This window comes from Perognathus longimembris, chromosome 9 (genome assembly GCF_023159225.1).
Source record: "Perognathus longimembris pacificus isolate PPM17 chromosome 9, ASM2315922v1, whole genome shotgun sequence".
Taxonomy (NCBI): domain Eukaryota; kingdom Metazoa; phylum Chordata; class Mammalia; order Rodentia; family Heteromyidae; genus Perognathus; species Perognathus longimembris.
The window spans coordinates 28566894-28594312 of NC_063169.1; the positions used below are offsets into that span (position 1 = coordinate 28566894).

The 27419-nt window shown below is 37.5% G+C and overlaps 1 protein-coding gene and 1 long non-coding RNA gene across 2 annotated transcripts; both read right to left on the reverse strand.

Annotated features, from left to right (window-relative positions):
- Positions 1–264: 264 nt before the first annotated feature.
- LOC125357666 lies at positions 265–14989 on the reverse strand. The gene is made up of 3 exons (XR_007212183.1): positions 14871–14989; positions 1259–1263; positions 265–292 (listed from the first exon to the last, which is right to left on the reverse strand). It is a non-coding gene; the product is annotated as an uncharacterized LOC125357666 (long non-coding RNA).
- Positions 14990–14998: 9 nt separating this feature from the next.
- On the reverse strand, positions 14999–20427 carry LOC125357557 (heterogeneous nuclear ribonucleoprotein D-like). Its single transcript, XM_048354527.1, has 2 exons — positions 20373–20427; positions 14999–15980 (listed from the first exon to the last, which is right to left on the reverse strand). Exons 1-2 carry the CDS (start codon positions 20425–20427, stop codon positions 15136–15138), a joined length of 900 nt encoding a protein of 299 aa, XP_048210484.1. The 3' UTR covers positions 14999–15135.
- Positions 20428–27419: the final 6992 nt, after the last annotated feature.

Here is a 27419-nt window from a genome sequence, read left to right on the forward strand (position 1 = left end):
AGGTGACATTTATTGAGCCTGTACTAATGGCAACACTGCTTTAAATGCATCACATGTCACATTAACTCATTTAAACTTTGCAATAGCCTTATGAGGAATAAGTCATCATGAACTTCTGGAGTGGTAGATGGGTTTAAAGAAATTAGGTCAATTCCAAAATCTTTGCAACCAGTCAGTTGCAAAATTGACTTTTGAAATTAGGCAATCTAAAATTAGTATTAGCCTAAAGAAAAGTTAGAAGATGACTTGTTGAAAGTGATTCTATCTCTGTCTTTCTGTCTCTGTTTCTCTCCTCTGTCCATATATGTAAATATATGCACATGTAAGCTTATACATAGGCATACACATGTAAATTTATGAGAAAAATATATGATATATGTCATGTTTTAGTATTAGAATAATTGTTAATCTATTATGTTCTTAATATAATCCTAAATGCATTTGCAAAATTAAATTCCCGGGGCTGGGGATATAGCCTAGTGGCAAGAGTGCCTGCCTCGGATACACGAGGCCCTAGGTTCGATTCCCCAGCACCACATATACAGAAAACGGCCAGAAGCGGCGCTGTGGCTCAAGTTGCAGAGTGCTAGCCTTGAGCGGGAAGAAGCCAGGGACAGTGCTCAGGCCCTGAGGCCAAGGCCCAGGACTGGCCCAAAAAAAAAAAAAAATTTAAATTCCCACTCCTGAGTAAAAGAACTATCAAATAAAATATATAAGCATGTATATGCATTATATATGTGTATATATAATGCACATATACATAATATATGTATATATGTATGTATGTTATTTTCACACCATATTAATTTTTTTTGTTCCCACTTCCTAATACCCACTTGTCCTCAACTCTATGTGCTTTGACATTCCTTTCTTATCAAGAGGTTCTAAGAATATGTGACTCCCAGTTATGGAAACAAGCAATTTATCACAGTTATTATTTTAAACTTATTATGCGAGATTATTTCTTTTTCTTTTGTTTACCTTCCCTATGGTTTAGCCCCTGTTGTCACTGTATTTGATTTTGATTCCCTGGGCATTGTATATATGTTTGTCTGAGTTAGGGAAGAGAAGGGGAACATCAAAATGGTGAGACAAAGGTTGAAAGGTGAATCAGTGCACCAGCAATACTAACAAGATAATATGTTGTAAACTAACTATACAACTGGGGGGGGGGCGGGGAGGAGGGAAGGTTGGCGAAAAATGAGGGAGGAGGTAACAAGTTTGACAAGATTACTATGTAATTGTAACCCTTCTGTACATCATCTTGACAATAAAAATTTTTTTAAGAAGAAAAAAAAATATATACATACATAGTATGTATATGTATACATATGTATGTTATTTTCACACCAAATATATTGCATAATATTGGCTATATTATTTCCATGGCACTCAAATAATTGATCTTTGTTCCATCAAGACAGTACTAGCTTTTTTAGTATATTGTGGATTGAATTGCGCCTCTGTAAAATTCATGGCTTGAAGTCTTAATTCTAATTAAACCAATATTTAGAGATGGAGACTTTAAGAAGGTAACTCAAGGTTAACTGAAATCCTGTGGGTGAGCCCTCATTCCATAGGACTAATATTCTTATAAGAAGAGGAATAAAGGACTCAGGTGATCAAGCACAGAAAGAATGGACTGTGAGGGAATATAAGAGGAAGGCTCTCTGTGAGAAGACAGACCTGACCCCAGACAACCCGCAGTCACCTCGATCTTGATCTTTACCAACCAGAATTGTGAGAAAAGAAGAAAAAAGAAAGACAGAGGGCAGGTGGGGATAGAATAGACAGATTTGAAGTGAAATGGAGAAAACTTGGGAGGAGGACATTTTATTCATTCTCCTCTATTATTTCTGGGTTTTCAGGAGCAGTGATTTCTAGACCTGGCTGGGCATAAAAATCATTTTGGGAATGCAAAACATAACAAAACCAAACCATCCCTTGCCCTAGGATTACCTAGCCAAAATTAGATGTGGCCATGGCTCAGGAATTTGGATTTTTTGAAGCTTACCCAAAAGATTCCTTAATGTGTTTATAATTTGTTAAAAATAAAACTAAACTATGTTAGAGACTCAGATGTCTATGTATCTATGAATGTATGTATCTTTCTCTCTATCTGTCTCTCTATCATGGTGATTCTGTTTTCAAACATGTTTTCTCAAACTGTTCATATTATATAGCTATGTTTTTATTCTCTTGAATATTCAATGCTTGTCTTAAGTCTGCCTGGGCTGCATTAACAAAATGCCATATAGTTGCTTAAGTAAAAGAAGTTTATTTTCTCATGGTTCCAGATCAAGGTTTCAACAAGCTGTGGTTTTTGATGCAGGCTGTTTTGTCCACTTTCTGGTTGTGTCTTCCCATGACAGAGGGAATCTCTTCACCTTTTGTAAGAACAAGAGGTATATTGGGATAGGTATAATATATAGTGCACTCAGATGGTTACATTAAACCCTAATTACCCCCTTAAAGGCCATATCAGCTGTGTAGGTATGTGGATATAAAAGCTTCAACATCCTTAATTTTTGGGAGACACATTCTTTCGATAGCAGTGGTCAATATCAATCCATTAAAAAGTAAGTCTATCAACAATGATATATATACACACAGAGGGTTTTCTAGCTACTCTTCATTGCACTTATTAACACTTTGCCTCATTTCTTAGTATTAATTTAAACATTGCAAAGGGGAAAGAAAATCAGACATCAGAAACAAAGGCCTTTAAAAAACATCAAAATTATAAAAATCAGTTGTTTATCAGGACATATCTAAGTAATCCTAACAGTCTGGAATAGTGGACTAGTTCAATTTTTTTTATTTAAAAAGTTCTACAAATTTTATTTATTTGGAAGAACATGCAATGTCTTAGATTTCTTAAGAATATGCCCACACGTTTTAGATTCTAAGAATTTCTTACATTATTGCTAGTAACAAGCAATAAGTGACAGCACACAAAGCTAAGCATCAAGACTCTAGAATATGGCTTTATATACCTACACTCAATTGCATAAAGTATATACTTGAATGTCTGCCTTTATTGTCATGTGGCTTTCTCTGTTTTTGTCTTGACATGGTATTTCCTCTTTTCTTCCCTCTTTCTTTGTTCCTTCATTTCCTTTCTTTAAAAAAATTGTCAAGATGATGTACAGAGGGTTACAGTTACATAGGTAAGGTAGTGAGTACTTTTCTTGTCAAACTAGTTACCTTGTCCCTCATTCGTACTTGAACTCAGAGTCTCACACTTGCTAAGTGCTCTATCTCCAAGCCTTGTCTCTAGCCCTTTATTGCACTCACTTTTTTTCCCTGGCCCTTCCCTTGGACTATGATCCTTTTATTTTGTATTTCCTGTCATAGCTGGAATGATAGGCACATAGAACAGCACCAGGCCCAGATTGTTCCACTGAGATTGTCTCATGGATTTTTCTGTCTGGGCTGGTTTAGAATTACAGTCTCTGGATCTCAGCTGGGATGTCTGGTATATACCACCATGCCCAACTGTAGGCTGAGAAAGAATTTCCAATGTATACCTGGGCTGGCCTCAAATTGCATTCCTTTTGAGTTTAGCCTCTCAAGTAGGTAGGGTTACAGACATAAGCCACTGTGCCTGGCTTTCTCTTTTTTGAGAGTGGGGAAGTGTTTTTCTTTTTTTAATAAGAACAGTAGGCTTAATGGATTAATGACCATTAATGGCCATTTTAATGACTTTGTCTTAAGTTGACAATATCTATAAAGATCTTTCTGAATGAGAATGCATTCACAGGTACTAGAACTGGGGCTTCAACTCATCTTTTGGGGGGAAACATAGTTTGACTCATAACATCTGGCAACCCAGGCAGAGATCCTAGGGTTCCACATCACACACCTGTCTTTGTCTCCCCTTTCATGCAGTACTATCCCACTGAGGAAACTGTTCCATGATTTAAATAACATTAACAGAATCATAAACTAAAAAGGAAGTATCTAGGAAATGGAAGTGTGCTCAAGTAGTGGAGCACTAGATTTGAGCAAAAAAGCTAAGGGGCAGCACCCAGGCCCTGAGTTCAAGCCTCAGTACCAGCACACGCACACACACACACACACACACACACACACAGAAACAAAACCCAAACCAAACACCAAACCAAACAAAAAGAAATATCTAGTTTATTTCTGCTTGATAACCATGAATTCCTTTTAGGAATAGAAAGTATTAGCATAATCTCCTCTTACCCATGGTTCTATTTTTGGATGTTTTAGTTCCATGTGCTTAACCACATTCTGAAAATGTTAAATGAACAGTCAAAAAACATTTTTTTTTAAATGGTGCCCCTCTGTGAGTATCTTGAAGCAGTCCAGTACTGTCAAAATCCATCTTTCTTGAGACTCTTGTCACCTCTTGTGCAGAGTTTCTGTGCTTTGTGCATCCATCCATTAGCTCCTGAGTAGCCATCATGGTTATCTTGTGTGTGTGTGTGTGTGTGTGTGTGTGTGTGTGTGTGTGTGTGTGTGTTGGTGTACTGAGGCATAAGCTCGGAGTCTAGGTGCTGTCCCTTAGCTTTTTCTCTGAAGGCTGGTGCTCTACCATTTGGGACACACCTCCACTTAGAGTTTTTGTTGCTTAACTGAAGACTTTCATGGACTTCCCTTCCAGGGCTAGCTTTGAGCTTCAATCTTCACATTTTGACCTATGAGTAGTTAGGATTACAGGTATGAGCCACTGGCACCTGGCTTTCATGATCATTTTGACCATTGCAGTGTTACAGTATTTCTATATTGTTTGCAGCTCTGGGAATCCATTTATGTCCTGGAACATAACCTCTGCAGATAAGCAGGGGCAGCTTCATTTTAAGGGGAAAAATTAGAATTATCATCTTCTTTATACTGAATCCAGATTGCTCAAATCCCTGAATTAAAAAGACATCTTCTATATTTATGGGAGTCCAAATGCTGGAAATATGGTTAAAATTTTTTTGTTCTCAGTATAACCTTGGATATTGATCTTGATGGCACCGTTGAGAGTCAGTTTCTTCTTTCTTTAAAGAAGAATCTGTAATGTGCAAGGGTTCTAACAGAACAAATAAGATACTTTCCATCTTCAAATGACATTCACCTTTTTTTTCCTCCAGAGGTAAAAATGTTCCAACACAAACTTTCTTTGCTCTTGGCAAGACATAATTTAAGAGGATATACTTGACCAAGTAAAAGCAAAAGGTACAGAAGATGAGAGAGAAAGAAAGATAAACCTAGAAGATCATAATATTACTGTTGCATTCATGGTAGTGTTCATTCTGTTACTGAGAAATGGATAATACTTGTCTTATTTCATTACTTTTCTTGTGTGCTTGTTTTAGGGATTGAACTCAGGGCCTAGGCACTGTCCCTAAGCCTTCTTCTCAAGGCTCATGACTACCAGTTGATTCACAGCTCCACTTCCAGCTTCTTAGTGGTCAATTGGAGATGAAAGTCTCACAGACTTTCCTGCCTGGGTTGGCTTTGAACTGTGATCCTCAGATCTCATCCTCCTTAGTAGCTAGAATTACAGGTGTGAGCCACTGGTGTCCAGAAATCTCATTACTTTTTAATACTCTTCTACAATTAATTGCATTTTTTTGTTTAGAATCCCTATTTACAGAAAAGTTCTGATAGTCATTCTTTGACTTAGTATCATGAACTAGTAGATCAAATGTATATCCCAAAGTTGATGGCTGGAGATTGAGATTGTTGCACTGATGTGGACACAATGTTTGCTAAATTGCCAGAGATCATAGAACATTTCAAGGTCACACTGGCCCAGACTCAGAGAAGTCCTCTACATTCCCAGGGAGAGGTACCACAGAGTCTGATTGATACAAATTAATTGAGCAACAGTGTTTACGTCCTGTCTCTGTTAAGGCTTAAAGAGAATGGACAAATCGATACAATACATTTGGTGTTACTTAATAAACTTAAAAGAGCTTGTGTCTTTGTATTGTTTGGGTATTTCTAACACATTTATAATTACATGACTATGAACATAAACACATATTAATGTAGTTTGATGAGGAGAAAAGGGCAGGATTAAAAAAATTCCAAGTGGTAAGGATGATATATTATATATTATGTATGTCCTCAAATTGGCGTTAGTCTAGTTTCATAGAAATACAGATGGGAGAGTTTCCCTCAATGAGCAGGGCTGACCCTGCTGTAACTTTGCTGTCACTGGCCACTGGTGAGCACTGAAAGGACTTGTGAGACTAACCATGATGCAGTTCATTTTGCTTGTTCACTGTTCTTAGTGCTCTTTTCTTTTGGTCCCTTATTGACTCCCTAGATAAGTTTTGGGCATTGTATATAACTCTTACTGCAGCCTTCTTTGCCAACCCCACCCATCATTTTCCAAGACTTTACATCGTGTATAGGACAAAGTCTAAAAGCCTTAGCTGTGTACTCAAGGTCTTTCCAATGTAGACCTTTCCAAGGTCTTTCCTTCACTTGTACCTGAAGTTGCTACCAGCCAGTCTACCATTGGATATGCAGACTGAGTCCCATCCCCCACCAGCCTGTGAACCATTGCATAAGCAGACTGAGTCCCATCCCCTGTCCCTGTCCCACCCCTCCCACCCCCACCCAGGTCAACTCTCGATGCATATTGTTTATTTTGGTTGAAATCATTTGCAGTTAACTTTAAGTTTTATCCATCTTTCAAGAGTCATGTCTTTCATGTGGTCTGCAAGGAATAACTCTGTAAGTTTAGCTTCGTGAACTATTTATTTGAAAACAAAAGGACAAAGAAGATTTTAATATTGGAATAGATACCACCTTCTTTTAGATTTGTTTTTTTCTCTTGAGAAGAGTCAAAGACTAGTACACTAGTCATTTTTGCCCACAAAAATATTAGAGCTGATGGGGACACATTTTATTGGTCAGCAGGCTCTGATAGAGTGAACTTGTCACAAGTTCCTTCCAGCCAATAGTAGATAGATCTTAGAGGAAGAAGCCAGTAACAGATCCCCAGCCCCTGCTGCACTTCTAATTGAACTTCATTAAAGGAAACATTTGAACATCAGTGAGCAGCTTGTTTTTTCCCTGTGGAAGACAAGTGGAGGAGGCAGCAACATTTTTCAAGGTCACAGTCCTCAGCTGCTACAGCAACATCCTATACATTCAGAAAAGGTGACACTATTCTGGCTTTCCCATAGATATAAAATTCTAAAGCTTGATGAGTTTCATTTTTTAATATTGAATTTTATTTAAAATTTTTTATTATAAATGTGATGTGCAGAGGGGTTACAGTTATGAGTCTCATTTTTAAGTTTTGGCTTTAGCATTCTCTTCAACATGTTCTTTCATCTTCAAGGCTGACATCATGAGGATATTTAAAATAATGATTGCAGTGGGGGAAAAAGTCACACTGTCAGTCTGGTAATTGCCAGCAAGTTCACCTTTCCTCTTAAATCCTGAACTTGCACGTTTATAGGCAGGCACCTCTTGTTACTGCCTCGGTTGCAATTGTGGAGGCAGCAGTTGTTCTTGCAGCTTGGGGGTGTTGGAATGGGTTTCTTATTCGCCTTCAATTGCTGACCTTGGACAGAGAACATTATCACAGTGGCATTCCTTTTCATCTCAGTGGCAAACTTGACAGCTCTGCTTTAAGTTTATGTTGTCCCTGTAGGTTTCTCTAAAAGTGAGAGAGGCCCCTCCTAGAAATCACAATAAATATTTCCACCATTTTTCCTGGCATTGGAGCCTCTGTCAGCACGAGGCCATTCTTCTAAAGCACAGAGGCAACTGTCTGACCACTGTGTTGCTACTGCATTCTAAAGCCAACAATCTTGCCTGTTTCTGATGAGCCCCAGTGAGTGGTAGCACTCTATGCTACCAGTTTCAGCTCAGGTCTATTTGACTATTAATAAGGAAAGTTGAAATTATAGTTTGTTTCCTTTTCATGTAAGGGAAGTCTAGAGGTAAGCAATTTTAGGTCAAAACTTGATTTCCTATTTATCTCCTATGATATCTTTTCTATTTGAATTAAAATAGATACTTAAAAGCTGCTTTTGCCGGACGACTTTAACTTCTTACAGTGACCGAGGTATTAACTAATAGCAAAGCAAAAGCTGTACATTCCAGTCTCCATTTTACGTCTGTTGTTTACTATGAGCTATTCTGTTCTGCAGTTGCTTGGCAATAATTTTGGAATCATGGAAGGAGCAGATGAGAAACCAAGACCATTAGCCAGGTGTCAATGGCTCGTCTGGTAAGAAGGCTTCACCTGACCAATATTGAAGCAATAGATTGCCAGGCCACCTGTGGCTCTCACCAGTTACTTGTGCCCATTAAAACATATCCAGGACTGGCTCTGTTTAATATATTTGCATAACTCTTCCTCTGCCTCCAATTTTCCTCCTATTTAAGCCTAAAGCAGATATCTGTATGAGAAAGCTGCTTGAAATTGGTAACTTCCCTCTTTCCTCAGCTGTTTGTGACACTTAATGGGCCCTTCTCTGCCCATCATCAGTACTTGTCTTTTTATTGGGAGTATTGGGAGTAGTGGTTAGACCTAAACTATAAAACTCAGGAATTGGTACCTGGCCTAAAATATCCTGTAATAAGATTCCAGCTCTCAGTATGAGTCATGGCTCAAAATGGCAGCTGGAGTTCCAGATATTTTGTCCAAGTATTTTCTTTCTATACAGAAAATGTAAAAGTGTATCTTTTTAATGCAAAAAGGTTGCAGAAGACAGAGGACAAAAGCATACTTGCTTCACACAGACTTTTTTTTTTTGCCAGTCCTGGGCCTTGAACTCAGGGCCTGAGCTTTTGCTCAAGGCTAGCACTCTGCCACTTGAACCACAGCGCCACTTCTGGCCATTTTCTATATATGTGGTGCTGGGGAATCGAGCCTAGGGCTTCATGTATACAAGGCAAGCACTCTTGCTGCTAGGCCATATTCCCAGCCCCGTCAGACAGACTGCCTTCTTAATGGTGGGGAGAGATATGGTTTCGGTAATGAAATCAAGATTCTGTCCATAGGTCCAGAAGGAACTGGATATTAGAAAACTACTAGTCCATTTTCCTAAGTATTTCTCTAGCATTCATGTATCTGTATTCAAAATATTAAAACATATTGCTGAGCATCAGTGGCTCATGTTACTTGGCTAAGATCTAAGGATGTGGTTTGAAGCCCACCTGGGTAGGAAAGGTGTGAGACTTTTATCTCCAATTGATAGTAGACTTTAATTCCTACCTAATTTTGTCTAGTTGGGGCAGATTTTATATAATATTGTGTTTAGTAAGTGATTGTACCCTAAGCTGCTATAAATTCTAAGAGAATACCAAAGTTATTACTAATGAGCAGTTTAAAATTGACCATAATTATCTTATATGATATGGTTAAATTTTCTATTTTGAGTATTTAGAAACATGAAAATATACACTTATTGTATAGGACTCAGGGCATACTGATTTACTTAAAATTATCCTGAAAGTTTATGTTTTATAGATGTTTGAATTATTATTATCATCTTCTATCTAATTTTTGTTTTCGTGTTCTGTTTTTGTTTTTGTTTTGGCCAGGATTCCACTGTGTAGACCTGGCTAGCTTTGAACTGTGATTTTCCTGCCTTAACCTTACAAGTGCTAGGTTACTTGCATATGCCACCATGCCTCACCTGCCCTGCTAATTTAACTGAGACATATGTGATTCCTTTGTTTAAGTAAGGACTATTGCAGCAAAAAGCCTTAATACCTTCCTGTTTGAAGGAGAAAAGCCAAGCACCAATACATTTGTACTTTCTGGAACATAAGGTGACAGTTAGGTGGTTTATCTGGGATGAAGAGTTTTCCTGAGATGTAAAACCTTCATAACTAAACCCAGGAAACTCAAGAGCTTTATTTATTTTATTTTATTTTTTTATTTTTGGTCAGTCCTGGGACCTGGGCTCAGGGCCTGAGCACTGTCCCTGGCTTCTTTTTGCTCAAGGCTAACACTCTGCCACTTGAGCCACAGCGCCACTTCTTTTCTGTATATGTGGTGCTGGGGATTTGAACCTATGGCCTCATGTATACGAGGCAAGCACTCTTGCCACTAGGCCATATCCCCAGCCCAAGAGCTTTATTTTTTTATGGTAGGATATATTAACTTTACAAAGGGGTTTCATCATAGTACTTCTTAATGCAGATATTGTTTCTTAGATCAGATTGACTTCTATTGCCCTTTCTTCCCCAGGCCTACTGGATCCTTTTTACATAAAGCTTAGTGGTTTACCATGCCATCTTTATACACAAACACAATACACTTGGACATTATACTATCTGACACAAATGCTTTGACATTATTCATCCCCAAAATTCTTTCACACTTCCCTGTCACTCATCCTCCCCAAACGGAACCATAATTACATTAATTCATATATATATGTATATGTATATATAGACATACACATATATGTTTAGGTATAGATTCCACACATGAAAAATGCATTCTATTTGTCTTTCTGAACTTAGCTTATTTCGTTTAAGATGATAATATCCAATTCCATCCATTTTTTCCCAAAATGATGACTTTATTCTTCTTTATGGCTAAGTAATACTTCAGTGTGTGTGTGTGTGTGTGTGTGTGTGTGTGTGTGTGCATTTCATTGAGTAAAGAATATATAAGAATATAAGAATATACATCATATTAAAATCTAGTTACCTGCCTATCTGTCTATATCTGTATATCCATGTATATTACATTTTCTTTATCTACTCATTAGTTGAAGGGCACCTAGGCAGATTTCATAGCTTGATTATTATGAATAATGCTACACCCTCACCAGCATATGTTGTCATTTGTTTTCTTGATGATGGTCATTCTGAATGCCTGCAATAAAGTCTCAGTGCTGTTTGAGTTTGCGTTTTCTTTATGGCCAGCAATGTTAAACATGCTAAACATGTGTTATTCTATTATTATTATTATTATTAATTTTGGTACCAACACTGGATTTGAATTCAGGACCTGGCCCTTTTGCTTTGCTTTTTGTTCAAGGCTGGCACTTTACCTCATGAGGCACACCTTCGTGCTGTACATCTGAGAATTTTCTATTTTATTACATGGATTATTGGTTCTTTTGGAATTTAGATTTGAGATTCTTATATTTTCTGGTTATGAAACCTTGGTCAGATGAATATTTGACCCAAACTTTCTCCCATTCTCTAGGCCATCTGTTTATTTTACTGTTTCCTTCACTGTTCAGAAGTTTTTCAATTGATATAGTACTATTTGACAATGCTTGTTCTTATTTCCTGAATTATTGGAGTTCTATTCAGTAAGTCACCTGTACTTCAAGGTTTTCTCTATGTATTCTGTAATATTTTAGAAGTATTTACAGTAAAATCTTTAATCTGTTTTGAATTGATTTTTAGTGCAGGATGCTAGGCAGGTATCTAGTTTCAGTCGTCTACATGTGAATATTTAGTTTCCCAGCACCATTTGTTGAAGAGACTGTCTTTATATATGTTTTAGGCACCTTTGTAAGACATCACATGATTGTAATTGTGAGCTTATTTCTCGGTCTTCTGTTTTATCTCATTGGTCTAAATGTGTGCTTCTTATTTATTTATGTATCTCAGAATACTTTTTATTTTGCATTTTTTGTAGTATTGGGGATTGAACTCAAGGCCTTGCATTTGTCAGGAAAATACTCTACCACCTGAGCCACACCACAAGCCCCTTTTGGCATTGGTTATTTTTGAGGCAGGGTCTTGCTTTATACATGGGCTGTTGGGGACTGTAATCCACTTAGATGTGCTTTCCCAAATCACTGGGGACAGCAGGGGCATGCCCTTGTGCTAAGGCATTGGTTGACATGGAGTATTTTGAACTTCTTTTTGCCAAAGTTGGTCTTGAACTTTGATTCCTTGCTATCGACTTCCTAAGTTGCTAGGATTATAGGCTGAGCCAGCACATCTGAAACTTTTAATTTTTAATGATGCCTTTAAATAGTGTATTAGCATATTTTGATTGTATAGGGGAGCAATTCATTGTGATATTTCCCTGTATGCATAGTCTTCCCTGTTCAGTATCACCCCCTCTAACACTATCTTCTTTTTTTTTCTTTAATTTTTGTTGTCAAGATGATGTACAGAGGGGTTACAATTACATAGGGAAGGTAGTGAGTACATTTCTTGTCCAACATGTTACCCCCCCTCATTTTCATCCCACATTCCCTCCTTCCCTATCCCCCCCAGTTGCACAGTTTACAACATATTGTCTTGTTAATGTTTCTGTTGCATTGGTTTGCCTTTTATCCTTTGCCTTTTAACCATTTTGATGTTCCCCTTCCCTTCCCTTCCCTAATTCAGATAAATGTATATACAATACCCAGGGCACCAAAATCAAATATAGTGATAACAGGTGTTAAACCATAGGGAAGACAAAAGAAAAAGAAATAATTTCACATAGTACGTTAAAAATAACAACGATAACCCACTTATTTCCATAACTTGGAATTCATTTCACTTAGCATCATCTTATGTGATCATATGTACATAGCTATTGAGCTACTGTGATCACTTGCTAGGACTCTGTACTAGACATGGACTCAGACTAGACATGTACTAATTATTCCCAGTGAGGGAAACCATAGAGTCTTTGTATCTTTGGGTCTGGCTCACTTCACTTAGTATGATGCTTCTATCATAAAGAATGACATCTTCTCAAGATGATTTCAACTGGTTTCATTTTCCGTTTTCATACATCTCCCTAATGTACTTCAACACAGGTACTCACAGTGCATGGAAGTGCACACACACACTCACACACACACACACCCATATCATGATGGTAACTGTGGGACTGTTTTTGGGTGAGGAATGGGGAGAGAATGAAGGATGGTGAGTAGTACTGAAATACATTGTGCTTTCATATTTGAACTCTGCTTCTTCAGAGAAAGAGCTCTATTGGTTCTATGTTGTATATTTGCCATTTTCTCTCAACTCCCCTATATATCTGTTTTTGTGCCAGTATCATTCTTTTTTTGTGATTATGGCTCTGTTTGCTGTCAAGTATTGTGATGCTTGATGTGGTTATTGCTGTCTTTTTCAGTGGATAGACTTCCTCACTCTAGGTGGCATTGCCTCTAGTGGTCACAGAGTGTCCGCGGTTGGGGCAGGAAGCACTTCTGAGCATAAAAGCAGGGAGTATTTTTTTAATTGTAAAGGTGATGTAACCAGTCATATTAAGTCAGGTAATGAGTAAAATTATATAAGTCAGGTCATGAGTACATTACTTTTTGAAAAGTATCAACTCTTCCCTCGTTTTCTTCCAGTTTTTCCCTCCCTACTCCTCCCCTCCAGGGAGTATTTGGTTCAAAACGAAGGTGCTCAGAGTGGGCTACTCACATCATCAGAGGAAGCCCGCCAACTCCTCCCAGTGTGCTCAACAGGCCCCGCGGGGTCCACACTATCCGTGAACAGTGCAGTGTCTGTGAAGCAGTCTAAATTCACATCGGTTTGCTGCATCCTCATTCAGCCTTAGTTAGACCTTTGCTTGTTTAGTGGAGTTGAGGACTTTGGGTGTTGGTAGTAGGAAAGAAGTGGAACACAAAACAATAAGCACACAAAGGCAGAGTCTTCTGCTCTTCTGAGAGGGAGGCTTGTCCTCAATAATGTTGTCACCTGAGTAGACTGCCCTCTGTTTTTAATGAGGTCCATGGGATTTTCTGTGCTGTATGCAAGCCCTGAGCAGATCTAATGTCTTATGCTTTGTATATTCAGACTAGAACAGCAGAACAAATGGTTTCACCACATCCCAGAAGTGGACTGAAGTCTTGCAAGGGTTGTGGGCTTATCACACAACTGAAAGTGCCAGTCTGTCATCAAGGCCCTTTGGCTTACCTTGTGATAATGTTTTAGCTTCTGCTCCCCATCTAGAGAGGAGTTGGGGTTGAGTTTGGAGCCTTTTCTTGCTTTTTGGCTGCCTTTGTCTTCACTGTGCTTTTTTATTGTTCTGTTCCTTCATGGTTCCCAAAAGCCTGCCTTCACTTTCTTGTGTTACCTGACTTAATCATGGAGTAGAAATGGTGGATGCTTTTCATTTGGTATTGGGGCACTCACCATCAGTTTTTTGAAAATCACAGAGCTAAACATTCTAACTCTGTGAATGGTATTTTTTTCTTATTACCATTTGCATCTTTTCAGAAAAAACTCAAAGGGCCTAGCATTCTGAGATAGAGTTTTAATATTCTGCCAGTACATATTGGGAAGTCTTCTCTGCTGTTCTTGTATTCCATAATGGCTGTACTGATTTACATACTCACCAACAGAGTGTAAACATTGCCTTTCCTCCACATCCTCCCCTACTATAATCTTTTGTCTTTTTTAATCTTAACCATCTATCAGGCAAAAAGTGATAACTCATTAGAGTGTTGATTTGCATTTCCCTGATGATATGGTGATATTGAACATCTTTTGTATAGCTGCTGGCTATTGTATGTTTTCTTTTGAGGAGTCTTTTTTTCAGGTCTTTTGCTCATTTTTAAATAGCATTTGTTTTCCTATTGAGTTGTTGGAGCTCATTATAATCTGGATTTACACAATGCTAATTCAATCAAATAAGTTTGCCCAAAAGGAAGAAAGTAAGTTAAATGGTATGGCTTAAAATATTACAAACTGTGTTTTGTATATGTTTCATTTTATATACAGTTCTCTATTGTATCACAGATTATTTATATGTTTGTCATTGAGTATTACACAGTTTTGTATACTCAAAACTATATCCTGTATAATATAGACAACCTTGACCAAAAATGACTTTAATTTATGCCTTAGAAGCTATAACTTTGCTGTAGATAGAACTAAATTCTATTTCTAACTTAAAGGAATAGTCAAGTGACCCTTCACATATAATTCTTTTTTTTTCCTTTTATCACACAGGGAAGCATTTATTTGAGGTTTAACATGAAATTGTACAAATAAAACTTTGTATAAACAAATCCACATTGAGTCATAACACATAACAAAGGACAAAGTAAAAACAAAGAAAACTAACTGGCAGCTATATAAAGTTGGACACAATTGTGTCTTATACACTAGAAAGTCTTTACAAAATAATCAGATCAACAGAAGACCAAATCTTCAATGTAGTCCTGTAAGATGGGTTTCTTTAGCATCTCCTGCTTTCTCTAATGTTCTCCTTTAGTATGGCTGGTAATTATTTTGGTGATTGCCACCTCCTCGGGATGCCTTGCCATAAGTGCTCTGTTGACCTCGGCCACGACCCCTAGTACCACCTCTTCCTCCAGCTGCGGCACCTCTTCCTCCTTTCTGTTGTTGCTGTTGCTGCCTATACACCTCCTTGGGTTGTGCAACTTTGATCTCACACTTCCCAGAACCAATTTGATGGTATCTGCTTTCTAACAACTTCTTTACTGGCTCCTCATCTGTATATGTGATAAAACAAAACCCTCTTCTCTCATTTGTTTTTGTATCCATGGGAAGTTCAATATTTTCGATCTCTCCAAAAGCTCCAAAATATTCTTTAATTTGTTCTTCAGAAGTATCTGGGCTCAGTCCACCTACAAAAACCTTTTTAGGGGGTTCTTTGCCTTTTAAAGCTTTGGCCCTTTTAGGATCTATCAATTTGCCATCCAGTTTGTGTTCTTTCAGTTCCAAAACCTTATCAACACTAGCAGCATCTTTGAAAAGTACAAATCCAAATCCTCTTGATCTTCCAGTGACTGGATCTGTTTTAATTGTGCAGTCTACAACTTCCCCAAATCGAGACAAATACTCTGTCAGATCTTTCTTGCTCGTATCCCAGCTCAAGCCTCTAATAAACATTTTACCGTCATCCTGCTGATTCTTGTTCGCGCTGATTTTGGATCCCTCTGCGAATTCCTCTATGTTGCTATACTCGTTCATGTCCTCCATGGTGGCGGGATGGTCGGTCGAAGGGTGCTGGCGCGTAGTCCGGGTGGCGGTGGCGGAGCGTTGTATGGAGCTAGATTTAAAATGGCGGCGGAAGAGATTCACATATAATTCTTAATGGTATAAATATCTTCAGAAACACGTTGTTTGCCTGCTTGAACCTGATGACCCTCACTGTAACTATCAATTGAGACTCATCCATTCAATATTGAATTAATCCTATAGGAAAGAAATAAAGCCAATATTCAATGTACATGTGTGAAAATGGAACCAGGTAATGACGAGAAGGGTGGGGTTGTGAGAGCGGAGGAGAAAGATGGTCAAGCTGCATTATACTAATAAATTGACATGTTGAATTCAAACATCTTTGTATAACTGAAGATAATAAAAACTAAAGCCATTAAAAACACTAGAGAAGAAAAAGGATGTTTGAGGAATTAGTCACATGATGTAGACACAACATAGGTGAGGTAGAAACTTCCTTGCATAATCCCTGTCTCTTAATTGTACAAGTTGGTCATGCATGTGACTAAAGATCAGTGCTGATTCTTGGATGCACATTGAATGCCTAATCATTGCCATTCCAGGATGATAACTTCCTTTTTGTGTATGTTATGAGAATTGAGCTTAAAGCCTTGAGGTTGTTATGTAGGGGCTTTACCAGTTCACTTGGTCATAAAGTGTGATTTTTTTTTGATTACTTTGCTGAATTGTTTGCTAGAATTTTGTTAAAGAGCTCCATGTCTGTGTTCATCAGTGAGATTATTCTATACTTGTGCATTGAATATTATGATTGTATTCTCCCACCCTTCCTTTCTCCATTTTTCTGCCCCTTCTGAAAGGGGATTCTCCAAATAATAAACAAAGGTACATGCCCCAGATGCCCTTACCACAACAGTCTCTCTCCCTTGTGAGATTTTCAGTAGCTGGCTATTACATTTCAAAAGCAAATCATTTTAGAAACAAGGATATGAATGATCTCAGTTTAGTCCTGTGTATGCAGCTCAGTAAAGATATCTATTTTTATTTCTAATATAATACTTGAATCATTGCAAATGACAATTTAGTCTTCCATTATTATACAACTGTCATGCTATTTGAAAATACTCTTTCAAGCCAGACACCAGTGGTTCATATCTGTAATCCTAGCTATTCAGAAGACAGGGATCTATGGATCACTGTTCAAAGACAGCCTGGAAAGAAATGTCTGTGAGACTCTTATCTCCAAGTAACCAGCACAAGGCCAAAAGTGGGAGCTGTGACTCAAGAGGTAGAGCACTAGGCTTGAGTAAATAGGTCAGGAAAAGCTCCAAGGTACTTAGTGTAAGCCCTAAGACTGGCACTCTCTCTCTCTCTCTCTCTCTCTCTCTCTCTCTCTCTCTCTCTCTCCCTCTCTCTCTCTCTCATACCAGCAATAATAAGTGACATGTTTTGTCAAATTAGATTCATTACAAGTAGTCAAAGGTACCTTGTGATTAGAGGGGCAGCTTGGCTCCAATTACTCTGAACAAGTCATTCCGTCATCCTTGACCTAGAATATTTCATAATAAGTGGTTTGTACCCAAATGCTATTGTAGAGAACATTATAGAAATTCATTGTTGCTTTACTTAGACAAAAATTTCAAGGCCCTTACCAATACTAATAAATTCATTGTACAAAGAGCATGTATGAAAGGCAGCATTAAGAAAAAATAGTATTCGATTATTTTTAAATATTTAAATTTAAAACTCTATATAGTTTCAAGAAAATATGTGAAGTGCTTCAATAGGCATAGAGAGGGTAAAGATTTCTTTTCTTCTTTCTTCCTTTCTTTTGTTTTTTTTCTTCTTCCCTTCCTTCCTTTTTCTTTCTCTTTTTCTTCCCTTCTCTTTCTCTCTCCCTCCTCCCCCTCCCTCTTTTCCTTGTCTTCTTGCCTTGTTTGTTTGTTTCTTTCTTTTTTTTTTCTTTCTTTGCCAGTCCTAGGACTTGAGCTCAGGTTCCTGGGTATTGTTGTTCAAGGCTAGTGCTCTATCACTTAAGCCACAACTCCATTTCTCACTTTTTGGGTAGCTAATTGGAGATAAGAGACTCATTGACTTTCCTGCCCATTACAGATGTGAGCTACAGGTGCCTGGCTTTCAAGGACATATCTAATATGTGAGTTCCAACGTAAATATCTATATTAGGAATCTTGTTCAAGTCCCTGTGCTATATAAACATCTACATTTCTTTCAACTACCAAGACATTGTCTGTACTTCATGTGGCACTCTTTACTGTCTTCTTCTTCTTCTTCTTCTTCTTCTTCTTCTTCTTCTTCTTCTTCTTCTTCTTCTTCTTCTTCTTCTTCTTCTTCTTTTTCTTTTTTTTTGCTGATTGCAAGTCCTGGGCCTTGAACTCAGGGCCTGAGCACTGTCCCTGGCTTCTTTTTGCTCAAGGCTAGCACTCTGCCACTTAAGCCACAGCACCACTTCTGGCCATTTTCTATATATATGGTGCTGAGGAATTGAACCCAGGGCTTCATGTATACGAGGCAAGCACTCTTGCCACTAGGCCATATTCCCAGCCCTCCTGTCTACTTCTTTGTATGATTGCTTATGTAGTCATTGCTGCTTGGGGATGGGCTCCACATCTTAGCCATCCTTGTTCCTCCCTTCACATAGTTCACACACACACACACATACACACGCGTACTGTGAGATCATTTAAATGATGTATTTTACGGAAGACAAGGCTCACAGATTTTCTGTAAAGGTAAAATAATGGGAAATCTTAGGCTTAAAGGCTATGTAGTCTCTGTCTCAACTCTTCATCTTTCTTTCCTATTTTAATGCAAAAATATCCCAAGACAATATGGAAATGATACGTTTAATGGTATTCCAATAAAACTATTTACAGGTTGGGTTTTCCTGAAGGGTTTACTGACCCTTGATGAAGAACATGCAGTCAATGGATCTTCTGACAAGATCTCTATCAATAATTTTAGAAAATACTGTAAGCCCAAATTTTCTTTTCCCTCTAGTTATTGTGAACTGCTTCTCCCTGTTCCTTTTTTGCAATCCTTCTCCCACTGCATGCACATTTTGCAGGTGCTCCTTGACAGCTGGCTGTCTCATGCATTTCAAGCAGGGGTGGGTATAGCTGATTACAAACTGTGTATGTGAGTAGGTCCTGCCAATAGAGGTCTTTGCTATACATAATACCAAACAGAGCCATTTCTTCAGGGAATATGGCATAGAATCTTTAATGTTTTCTCTTGGGTTGAGCAGATTTCTCAGAGAAAAATTTTCTAAATTTCTTAATAAAAGTGTGAGTGTAGCTGTCAGAGTTCAGAGAAGCAGGGGAGGGAAGAGGACAAGCTATTTCAGCATCTGTTCACTCATTTTTTTTCTTTTAGTCCTCTTAGATCCTAAGCCTATACCTGGAGTTCCACCAGGTCACAGCAGCTTCTGTCAGGTTCCCAGGAAGCTCTTCTTCCTCTCACAGGTTAGACTGCTGGTGGATTAGACACTTTCCATGTCTGCTCCTCCACATCTCTTAGTCTTGAATACACTTTAGGCCTGGTTTCTTTAGACATTAGACCATTAAATTTAAAAGCCATTCTCTTCCAGCCCAGATGCTTTTTCCCTCTTTTGCTGTGGTATTGTTTCTTTCTGAAGACAATGCCTATTACTGACTGAGAGAAGCGGCATAATTAAGCCAAGGAGGAAACTGTTGCTAAGTCTCAGAATGTGGTGACTTAGTCTTTGTCACTATTTACTTACTGGTTTAATCATGACACTATGCACTTTTCCTTGGTGTGACACCATTGCATAGCAAGGCACCAAACACAGAGCAGGTGTTTAATCAACATTTGTTGAATAACTGGAGAATGTGAAGCTGATAGACTTGTGACTGGAAAGACCTGGAGTTTAATAAGAACTGAGGCTGGAGAAGTACACCTTCATGTAGAATTCCCATCTTAAGAATTTAAGTATGTATAGTAAAATGTTGATGGTATCTAGTTACCTGTTTATTCAGGAACCCTTCACTGCAACCATTACTCAGACTTTCTGCTTCTGGTCATATGAATTCATTGTTTCTGTGATGCCTGGGCATTGAGAATCTAGACATCTGATCTAATACTATCATGTTTTCTGCTTCTTTCTTAGATTGCTAATGAATCTATAGTTCCCTATATGTTTATTTTCTTGTAGCATTGGGCATAAAAGATTACTGAGTCTATGAGAATGAAGAGAAATAGGAAATAAAATTATTCTTGTGAAATTTGGATTTATATTTATTCCTTCACAAATTTTCTAGTACAGTTTTAATTGATCAGCTTGTCTAGAACCTCTTATCACTTTTTACTTGGAATTATCTATATACTTAAATTTATTCAGTTTCTCTTCTATTATTGAAGATTATTTAATTCAGTTAGGTTTTAAGTATCAAATCCAATGATAACTTAGCAACCTAATTTGGGCACAATATCTATGGAGAATGTATCTCCAAATTTCTTAAAATAATGATTGTGTCATTTCTTACCTGCACCAATTGAACACCTCTTACCAGACTTGTTGAAAGCTTTTGTAGCTGTCATTACCTCTAGAATGAAACTCCAAACTTCTTAGCAGGAACTGTGAAGCTACATGTGGTCTGTCTTCTTGTCACCTGTTCTAGTAAATGTCTCCCACACTTTTGAAGTAACAGGACTAGATCACTTCTGGGTTCCTGAAACCATTCTGCTGCTCTGAGCCCTGCATGCATTTGTCTGCAGACAATGGTCTGAAAGTTCCCTATATGTTTTAGACAACTCCAAGTAGACCCAATTTTGGGGGGTCAGGATGAGGCATTCAGGCTCAGCGTCTTTCTTCCTTGTTTGCTGAGTTTTGTTCCTCCTTCATCCTTAAGATGGCAATTAAGGTGCTACCTTGTGCTCATTTTCAGCAATAATGAAAACATTGGTGATTGTGTGCTGATGCTGCTTTCTTTGCAATGTAATGACTGAATGGTTCTAGAAAAATGGAGTAGAAAGCAATTAGGAATTTTTTTGGTTTTATTTTCTTAAAACTTGATATTTTATGTGGTAGATACATGAAATTCTATGTCCATATATCCAGATTAGGAAACAAAAAATCACAATATGATCTATAAATGAGGAATTATTTTAGCTAGAGGCAGCATTACTTGATAGCCATTCTAATCCAAAGAAATTATTATGATGGCTTAAAATGTAACTACATTTTTTTCTGTGAGAAAACTAGTAGATGTTAAAGTAAGAATAATTTCAGATTAGTGCTGAGATATATGGATAGTCAAAAACTTACAAAAATTCAATTAGAAAATGTTGAAGTGGTAGAGCGCCGGCCTCAGGTGAAAGAGCCAAGCAAGAGCACAAGGTCTTCAGTTCAAGCTCCAGTGCTGATATAAAGTAAAAACAAAATAATAACAACAAAAAAATTTGAATTAAATTTATATGTCATTTAATGGAATGGGTAGACATGATTTTGTTGAACAGACTTGCCAGAATATATATATAATATGGTATCTTGTGCAGAACAGTGTTCAATTAAATTGAATAAAGATTACAAAAAGCTTTATAATGCAAATGAATTCAAAAGAATAATCAAAATTATCATTAGATAGTTTTATATATAGGCTTGTAAAAATAAACTTAACAGAATACTTATTTCATAATTTCAAATGGATTATATAATTCTTTAACATGTGAAATAGTCTACAACTACTATAAGTATCTTAAAATTTCCAATAAAGTAACAATCTATTGTCTTTGAAATTTCAAGATATTTACTTCAATTGTATATGTAAGTATGCAGAAATTCTTTATCATTTTTACTTACAAGTAGTGACACATGCATATATATTGGTAATTTTCAAATGTTGACATTTCCTTTATGCTTACTATAAGAGCTTTTTCTCCTGTATTAGTTTGCTCAGGCTGTTGTGACTGAATACCATAACCTAGGTTGCTTACATAGAAACTTCTTCTTTTTTTTTTTTTTCTTACATAGAAACTTCTGTCTCACAGTTCTAAGCCTGATGTCTAACATCAAAATGATAGAGTTGTTTACCTCCCAGAAGTTGTTTACCTCTCCCAGGCCTCTTTCCTTACAGTGTAGATGGTCCCCTTCTCACTAGATTTATGCTTGTGTTTGCAAATATCGACTTTTTTTTTTTAAAGAAGAGCAACCATGTTGGATTAGAGCTCTTCAAATATCTTCAGTTTAACTTGAACCTATCTTGAAATTAGGTCATTCTGAGGTATTGGGGTGATGCCTTCAACTATGTTTTTTTTGGAGTGACACAATTCAACCCACAATCAACACCTTTTTCATTGGGTTATAATAAAATCTGTGTCAGTCCATTGAGGCTACTATAGCATAATGTTTTAGATTTGGTGATCTGTGGATTTATTTCTTACGGTTCTGGAGGTTGGATAGTCCAAGATGAAGGCACCAGCAGGCTGGGAGAGAAAAGTATTGTCATATAGCCCTGGCTATCTTTAAACTTACTCTGTAGCCTAAGTTGGCCTAATATATACAGACAAAACCCCTCCTGAATTGGGTGCCTGTAATCTTAGCTACCCAGGAGGCTGAAATCTGAGGATTATGCTTCAAATCCAGCCAAGGCAGGAAGGTCCATGAGACCCTTATCTCCAATGAACCAGAACAAAAGCTGGAAGTGTAGTTGTTGCAGAAGTGGTAAAGCATCAGCTTTGATCAAAAAAGCCAAGTGAGAGCATGAGGTCCTGAGTTCAAGTCTCATTACTGGGGCACACATACATTGATCCTTTCATGTCTAAATGCTTCCTCTTCTGTCACCTCCCACTGCTTCTCAATCCATTGTACTTTCAAGTTACAGAGATAGGAAAAAGTTTTCACCAACCAATATTATGGCATGCTCTCATCCTTCTAAAATGGCTTCTTAGGAGTCTTCTCCAAAGCATCTTGCCTTTGTTTCCTAGATTTCTATGATCCTGTCACACTCAGTTTCTTTTGAAGATAGGAGTTATACTGACTAAAGATGGACAAATTAGGGCCAATTACTTTGTCCATGGACAAGTTAGGGCCAATTACTTTGTCCATGGTTGGAAAACCAGATATGGATGAGCATACCACTTAGTTTACTGACAATTTAGGCTAAGGCCTGAAGTCTTTTCCACATGCTAAAAGAGCATGTTGATGATGCTATATGATCACAAATGTTTAAAGCATCATGTGGTTACTCTAGTATGTCAAAAAGTGTCATAATTATCATAATGTGAAAGTCAGAAATGAAGCAGTAAGTGTTGATACAAATGATTCTGAAGCTGCTTTATTTTCTTATGATGTTGAAAATTGAATTTAAGTCTTTATATTTATTGGTCTAGTGATCTGCCACTGAGCTACATTTCCATTTCTACATGCTTATGCTTTTAAAGAAGAATGGCATAGGGTAATTATGGATTAGAAGTATTTTCTAGAACAAATATCTAATATGGTTGAAACTAACTTGTTCTATAATATATGCTAGAGCATATATACAGGATAATACCAGGATTCAAGACATTCAAAAAGTACATAACACTGCTATGGGGTGCAGGGTTCAGGTGAAAGGCTTTCCTTATTAACCACTTGGAGGATCCTACAGCATCCAAGAATGTGTGCAAGGTTATGCTTTTCATTTAATATTGCTGTGTAAAGACATCCTGGCTGTGTCCCAGTGGCTCACATGTGTAATCCTTGCTACTCGGGAAGTTTAAAGCTGAGGATCACAGTTTGAAGCTAGCCCAGGCAGCAAAGTCCATGAAACTCTTATCTCCAATTAACCATCCACCCCCAAAATACCTCACAAAACAAAATAAAAACACTGGAAGAGAAGCTGGAGCTCAAGTGATGGAGCGTTAGCCTAGTGCTAAACAGCTGAGAGACAGTGCCTAGGTCCTAAGCTCAAGCCCCAGAACACGTACAAATAAAGCCATTCTGGATGACATCAGCATTATTCAAATCTGGTTTTTGCACTATTTTGTTCCATAGGTAAAAGAGTATTGTAGGAAAAACAAATTCTATTCAAAATTCTTTGAATCTCAGACAACGTTCCAGGCATCCACTCATATCAGTAACATGATCTAATGTAAAGGATGTGAAGTTGAATTACTGAATTCATTCAACCAGTGTCAAAGCTACAATAAGTCTATACAAAGCATACAGTTTATACCAAGTATTTGAGCTGTTGAAGCAAGACTGACTCTGGCTGGACACTGAGAGAGTTTTAAAAAGAATTTAATGTTATTTAGAAAATATCTGTTATTTAGAAAATTGCTGTTACATCACAATGTATAAACGGTATTTGGAAGAAAATCTTGAATTTATCTGTGAACACATTCAAAGGCTTAAACAAGTATTCTGTAGCTGGTGAAATGCTAGATAGCAAATATTAATGTTTTGGGAAGAGCTATAATTGGTCGGTAATGAAAAAGCTATTCATAAGCTTGTTGACTTGGTGAGGAGCCTTTTAGTGAAGACACAGGGAAGTACATTGGTTGAGGCAGAGGAAAATGTTATATATGAGATACTGAAGAAGTTGATGACAATCAAACTGGTAAAGACTTTTTGCTACTACGAGCAGTGGCCTCTGATGTTAGGAGAAATGGATGTCAATGATGAGAGACTCACAGAGCTGGCAGGCATATATAGGATGCTATTGTTTGCTAGAGAAACATATAGTAAAAAGAAAAAAATTGTACAATAAGAACTTGTTATCTTTCTGAAGAATATGTATTCATCAACAAGGGATGATGCCCTCGGTGTTGTCGGCTAGCTATTTCCCAGCATCATCAAAAAGAGATAAATGAATGACCATGTCATTATTATCCAGCAGTCAATTTTATCCAGCACCACATCGTTATTATCCAGCAGTCAATTTTAGTTCAGTGTCTCTAGCATTCTATAGGTCTGGTATGCTTTCAGTTCTCTGTGTTAATGGTGACTACCCATTTGACCATTCTGTTTTTCACTTTCGGCCTACTATTCAATAAATTACATGTTATATTCAGTATTTTATAAAATAGGTCTTGTATTAAGTAATTTTGTCCAACTGCAGGTTTATGTAACTTTTCTGAGTGTATTTAAGATAGGCTGGACTAAGCTGTGGTGTTTGGTAGATTAGATGTAGTAAATGCATTTTTTAACATGTAATATTTTCCAATTTCCAGTGGGGTTATAAGAATGTAATCACACTGTAAATCAGGAGTCTTTCTGTCTCTCTGTCTCTGTCCCTGTCTCTGTATCTGTCTGTCTGTCTGTCTGTCTCTCTCCAATGCTTAATTTTATTCAGATTCGGGTAACAAACTAACAAAAAATCTGTATGTCCACCTTGTCCTGTTTGTGTACATTAGAATGAGAAATTAAAAGTAAACAAATAAATTTTCTGCTATGAAGCACATACTGTCACTATTTATTGGATTGAAAAAATAAAGCTGGGCTTTTTATGGTACACAAAATGTCTAATTTGAGTAATGGTTTGGCTATGAAGGATGGCTTTTACAGTGAGGCTTTGTGTAGAAGATAGGTTTCATAAATTGTAGCTCCAAATATATTTAAAAAACTTAAATCTCATGTATAATAGGCAGTCATGATCTATAAGAAATCATACTTTCGTAACTATTACATTTCTGATAAAAATTTAGATGTTAACTTAAAAATGAGGCACCATTTTTCAAAATTATAGTGTCAGTTAAATGGAAAATATCTTATGTATGCTATAAAGCAAAGCTTTGAATTCAATGTCTTATAATAATTTTAAAATAATAAAGTTATGCTTTAAATGATAGAACTTTGCACACTGGAAAGGACTAGAGAGACCTTTTCAACTTAATGATGAGAAAGCTGGGAGTCAGTGGCCAGCACTTGCTCTAAGAGCTGGCTCCATCATCCTGCCTAATTTGTTAGAACACTGTCTCTTATGTTTCTTCTAAAAGGCCCATGAAATTGTCATTGACATTCTGCAATCTTGGACTACACAAGAGAGCATGATATACTACATACTACCTCACGTACACATGCATAAATTTGACTTAATGACAAAACAATATGTACAGTAAACATTAGATACTTAATAGAAGTTTTCCCTACCTTCTTAGCATTTTAGAAGGGGTTATAGCAGTTTTTATAATATAGGTCTTTTAAAAATGTCATCCAGGGAACTATGAATTGATTTTCTTCTCCTCTCAGTAGTTTTCCCTCCAAGAAATCAAAGCTTTTAAAGCTGTCACAAATACTGTTAATTTATTTGGCCATTGTGGTACCTTGTGAAAGGAAAAATGTTTGCCCCAGGAAATGGGAGTCTTGGCCTCTAGTTCCAGATGTCCTCCTAGTTTTCTGTGTGACCTTGGGCTTCAGTGTGTGTGTGTGTGGGGGGGGGGGGTGTTGATTTGTAAGGGTGTTAGATTGGTTTCACTCTGATAAGCAATTTAATAAGAGTTTCCTAGGAATTGGCATAAAGAACAATTCTAATGTTGCCTCTGGCATTTAAGGGAAAGGGTTCTTTGCTGACTGTTTGAAATAACTTTTAATAGGAGTAGATGGGAAAAATGTCGCATATTTATCAACTCATATTGTATGAAGAATTATGTTGTCAGAACTGGGAGCAGTGGCGGAGGCCTGTTATCCTAGCTACTTAGGAGGCAGAGATTAGGGTATTACAGTTTGAGGCCAGCATGGGCATAACATTTCATGAGACTATACCTCAACCTATGGCTGGGAATGGATGGCACATCCTATTATCCCAGATCTGGAGGAAGAACAATGGTGGGATGCAGTGTTGTGCCTTAGTTATCCCCAGTGACAAGGGCAAGCAGAAATAGGAAGATTACAGCCCAAACTGATCTAGGCATAACGATCCTGTATCAAAACTAACCAATACAAAAAGGGGATAGAGACAGGGATCAAGGGTAGAACATGTGCCTGTAAAGAAGAAAGCACTGAGTTTAATTTCCACTATCACAAAATTTATGTTGTCAGTGCTTAGTCTTTTCTCTCTCTCTCTCTCTCTCTCTCTCGCTCTCTTTCTGTCTCTGTCTGTCTGTCTCTCTCTGTGTGTATGTATGTGTGTATGTCTTTCCTCCTACTAAATGAAGATTCATGAAAAAAAAGACATGAGCAATGATATTTTTAAATCAGTATGAGATGACTGATTGCCATTTGTGAATTAAAAAACAACCAGTTGCTGTAATCACTCTTCCTCTAGAAAAATAGCTCATAAGAGACTTAAGTGGTAGGAACTAGAGATGCACTTATACAGTTTGAAGGAAGGACAATGACTCAGGGGGAAGGGATCAATTCTAATGTAAACAGAGCTTCTTGAAAAAATAGTAATTGAAATTTTTCTTGACTATAGCCTAAAAAGTTTAGTTTTGTTGTTTTATTTTATTATTTTGCCAGTCCTGGGTCTTGGACTCAGGGCCTGAGCACTGCCCCTGGCTTCTTTTTGCTCAAGGCTAGCACTCTACCACTTGAGCCACAGTGCCACTTCTGGCTTTTTCTGTTTATGTGGTGCTGAAGAATCTAACCCAGAGCTTCGTGCATGCAAGGC

Excerpts from the sequence above, each read along its gene's own strand:
- LOC125357557 (XM_048354527.1), bottom strand. The coding sequence starts at position 20,427 with ATGACAGCTACAAAAGCTTTCAACAAGTCTGGTAAGAGGTGTTCAATT. Across the intron at positions 15,981-20,372 it reads GAGGTGTTCAATTGGTGCAG|AATTATATGTGAATCTCTTC; the intron begins GTAAGAAATGAC and ends TATACCATTAAG.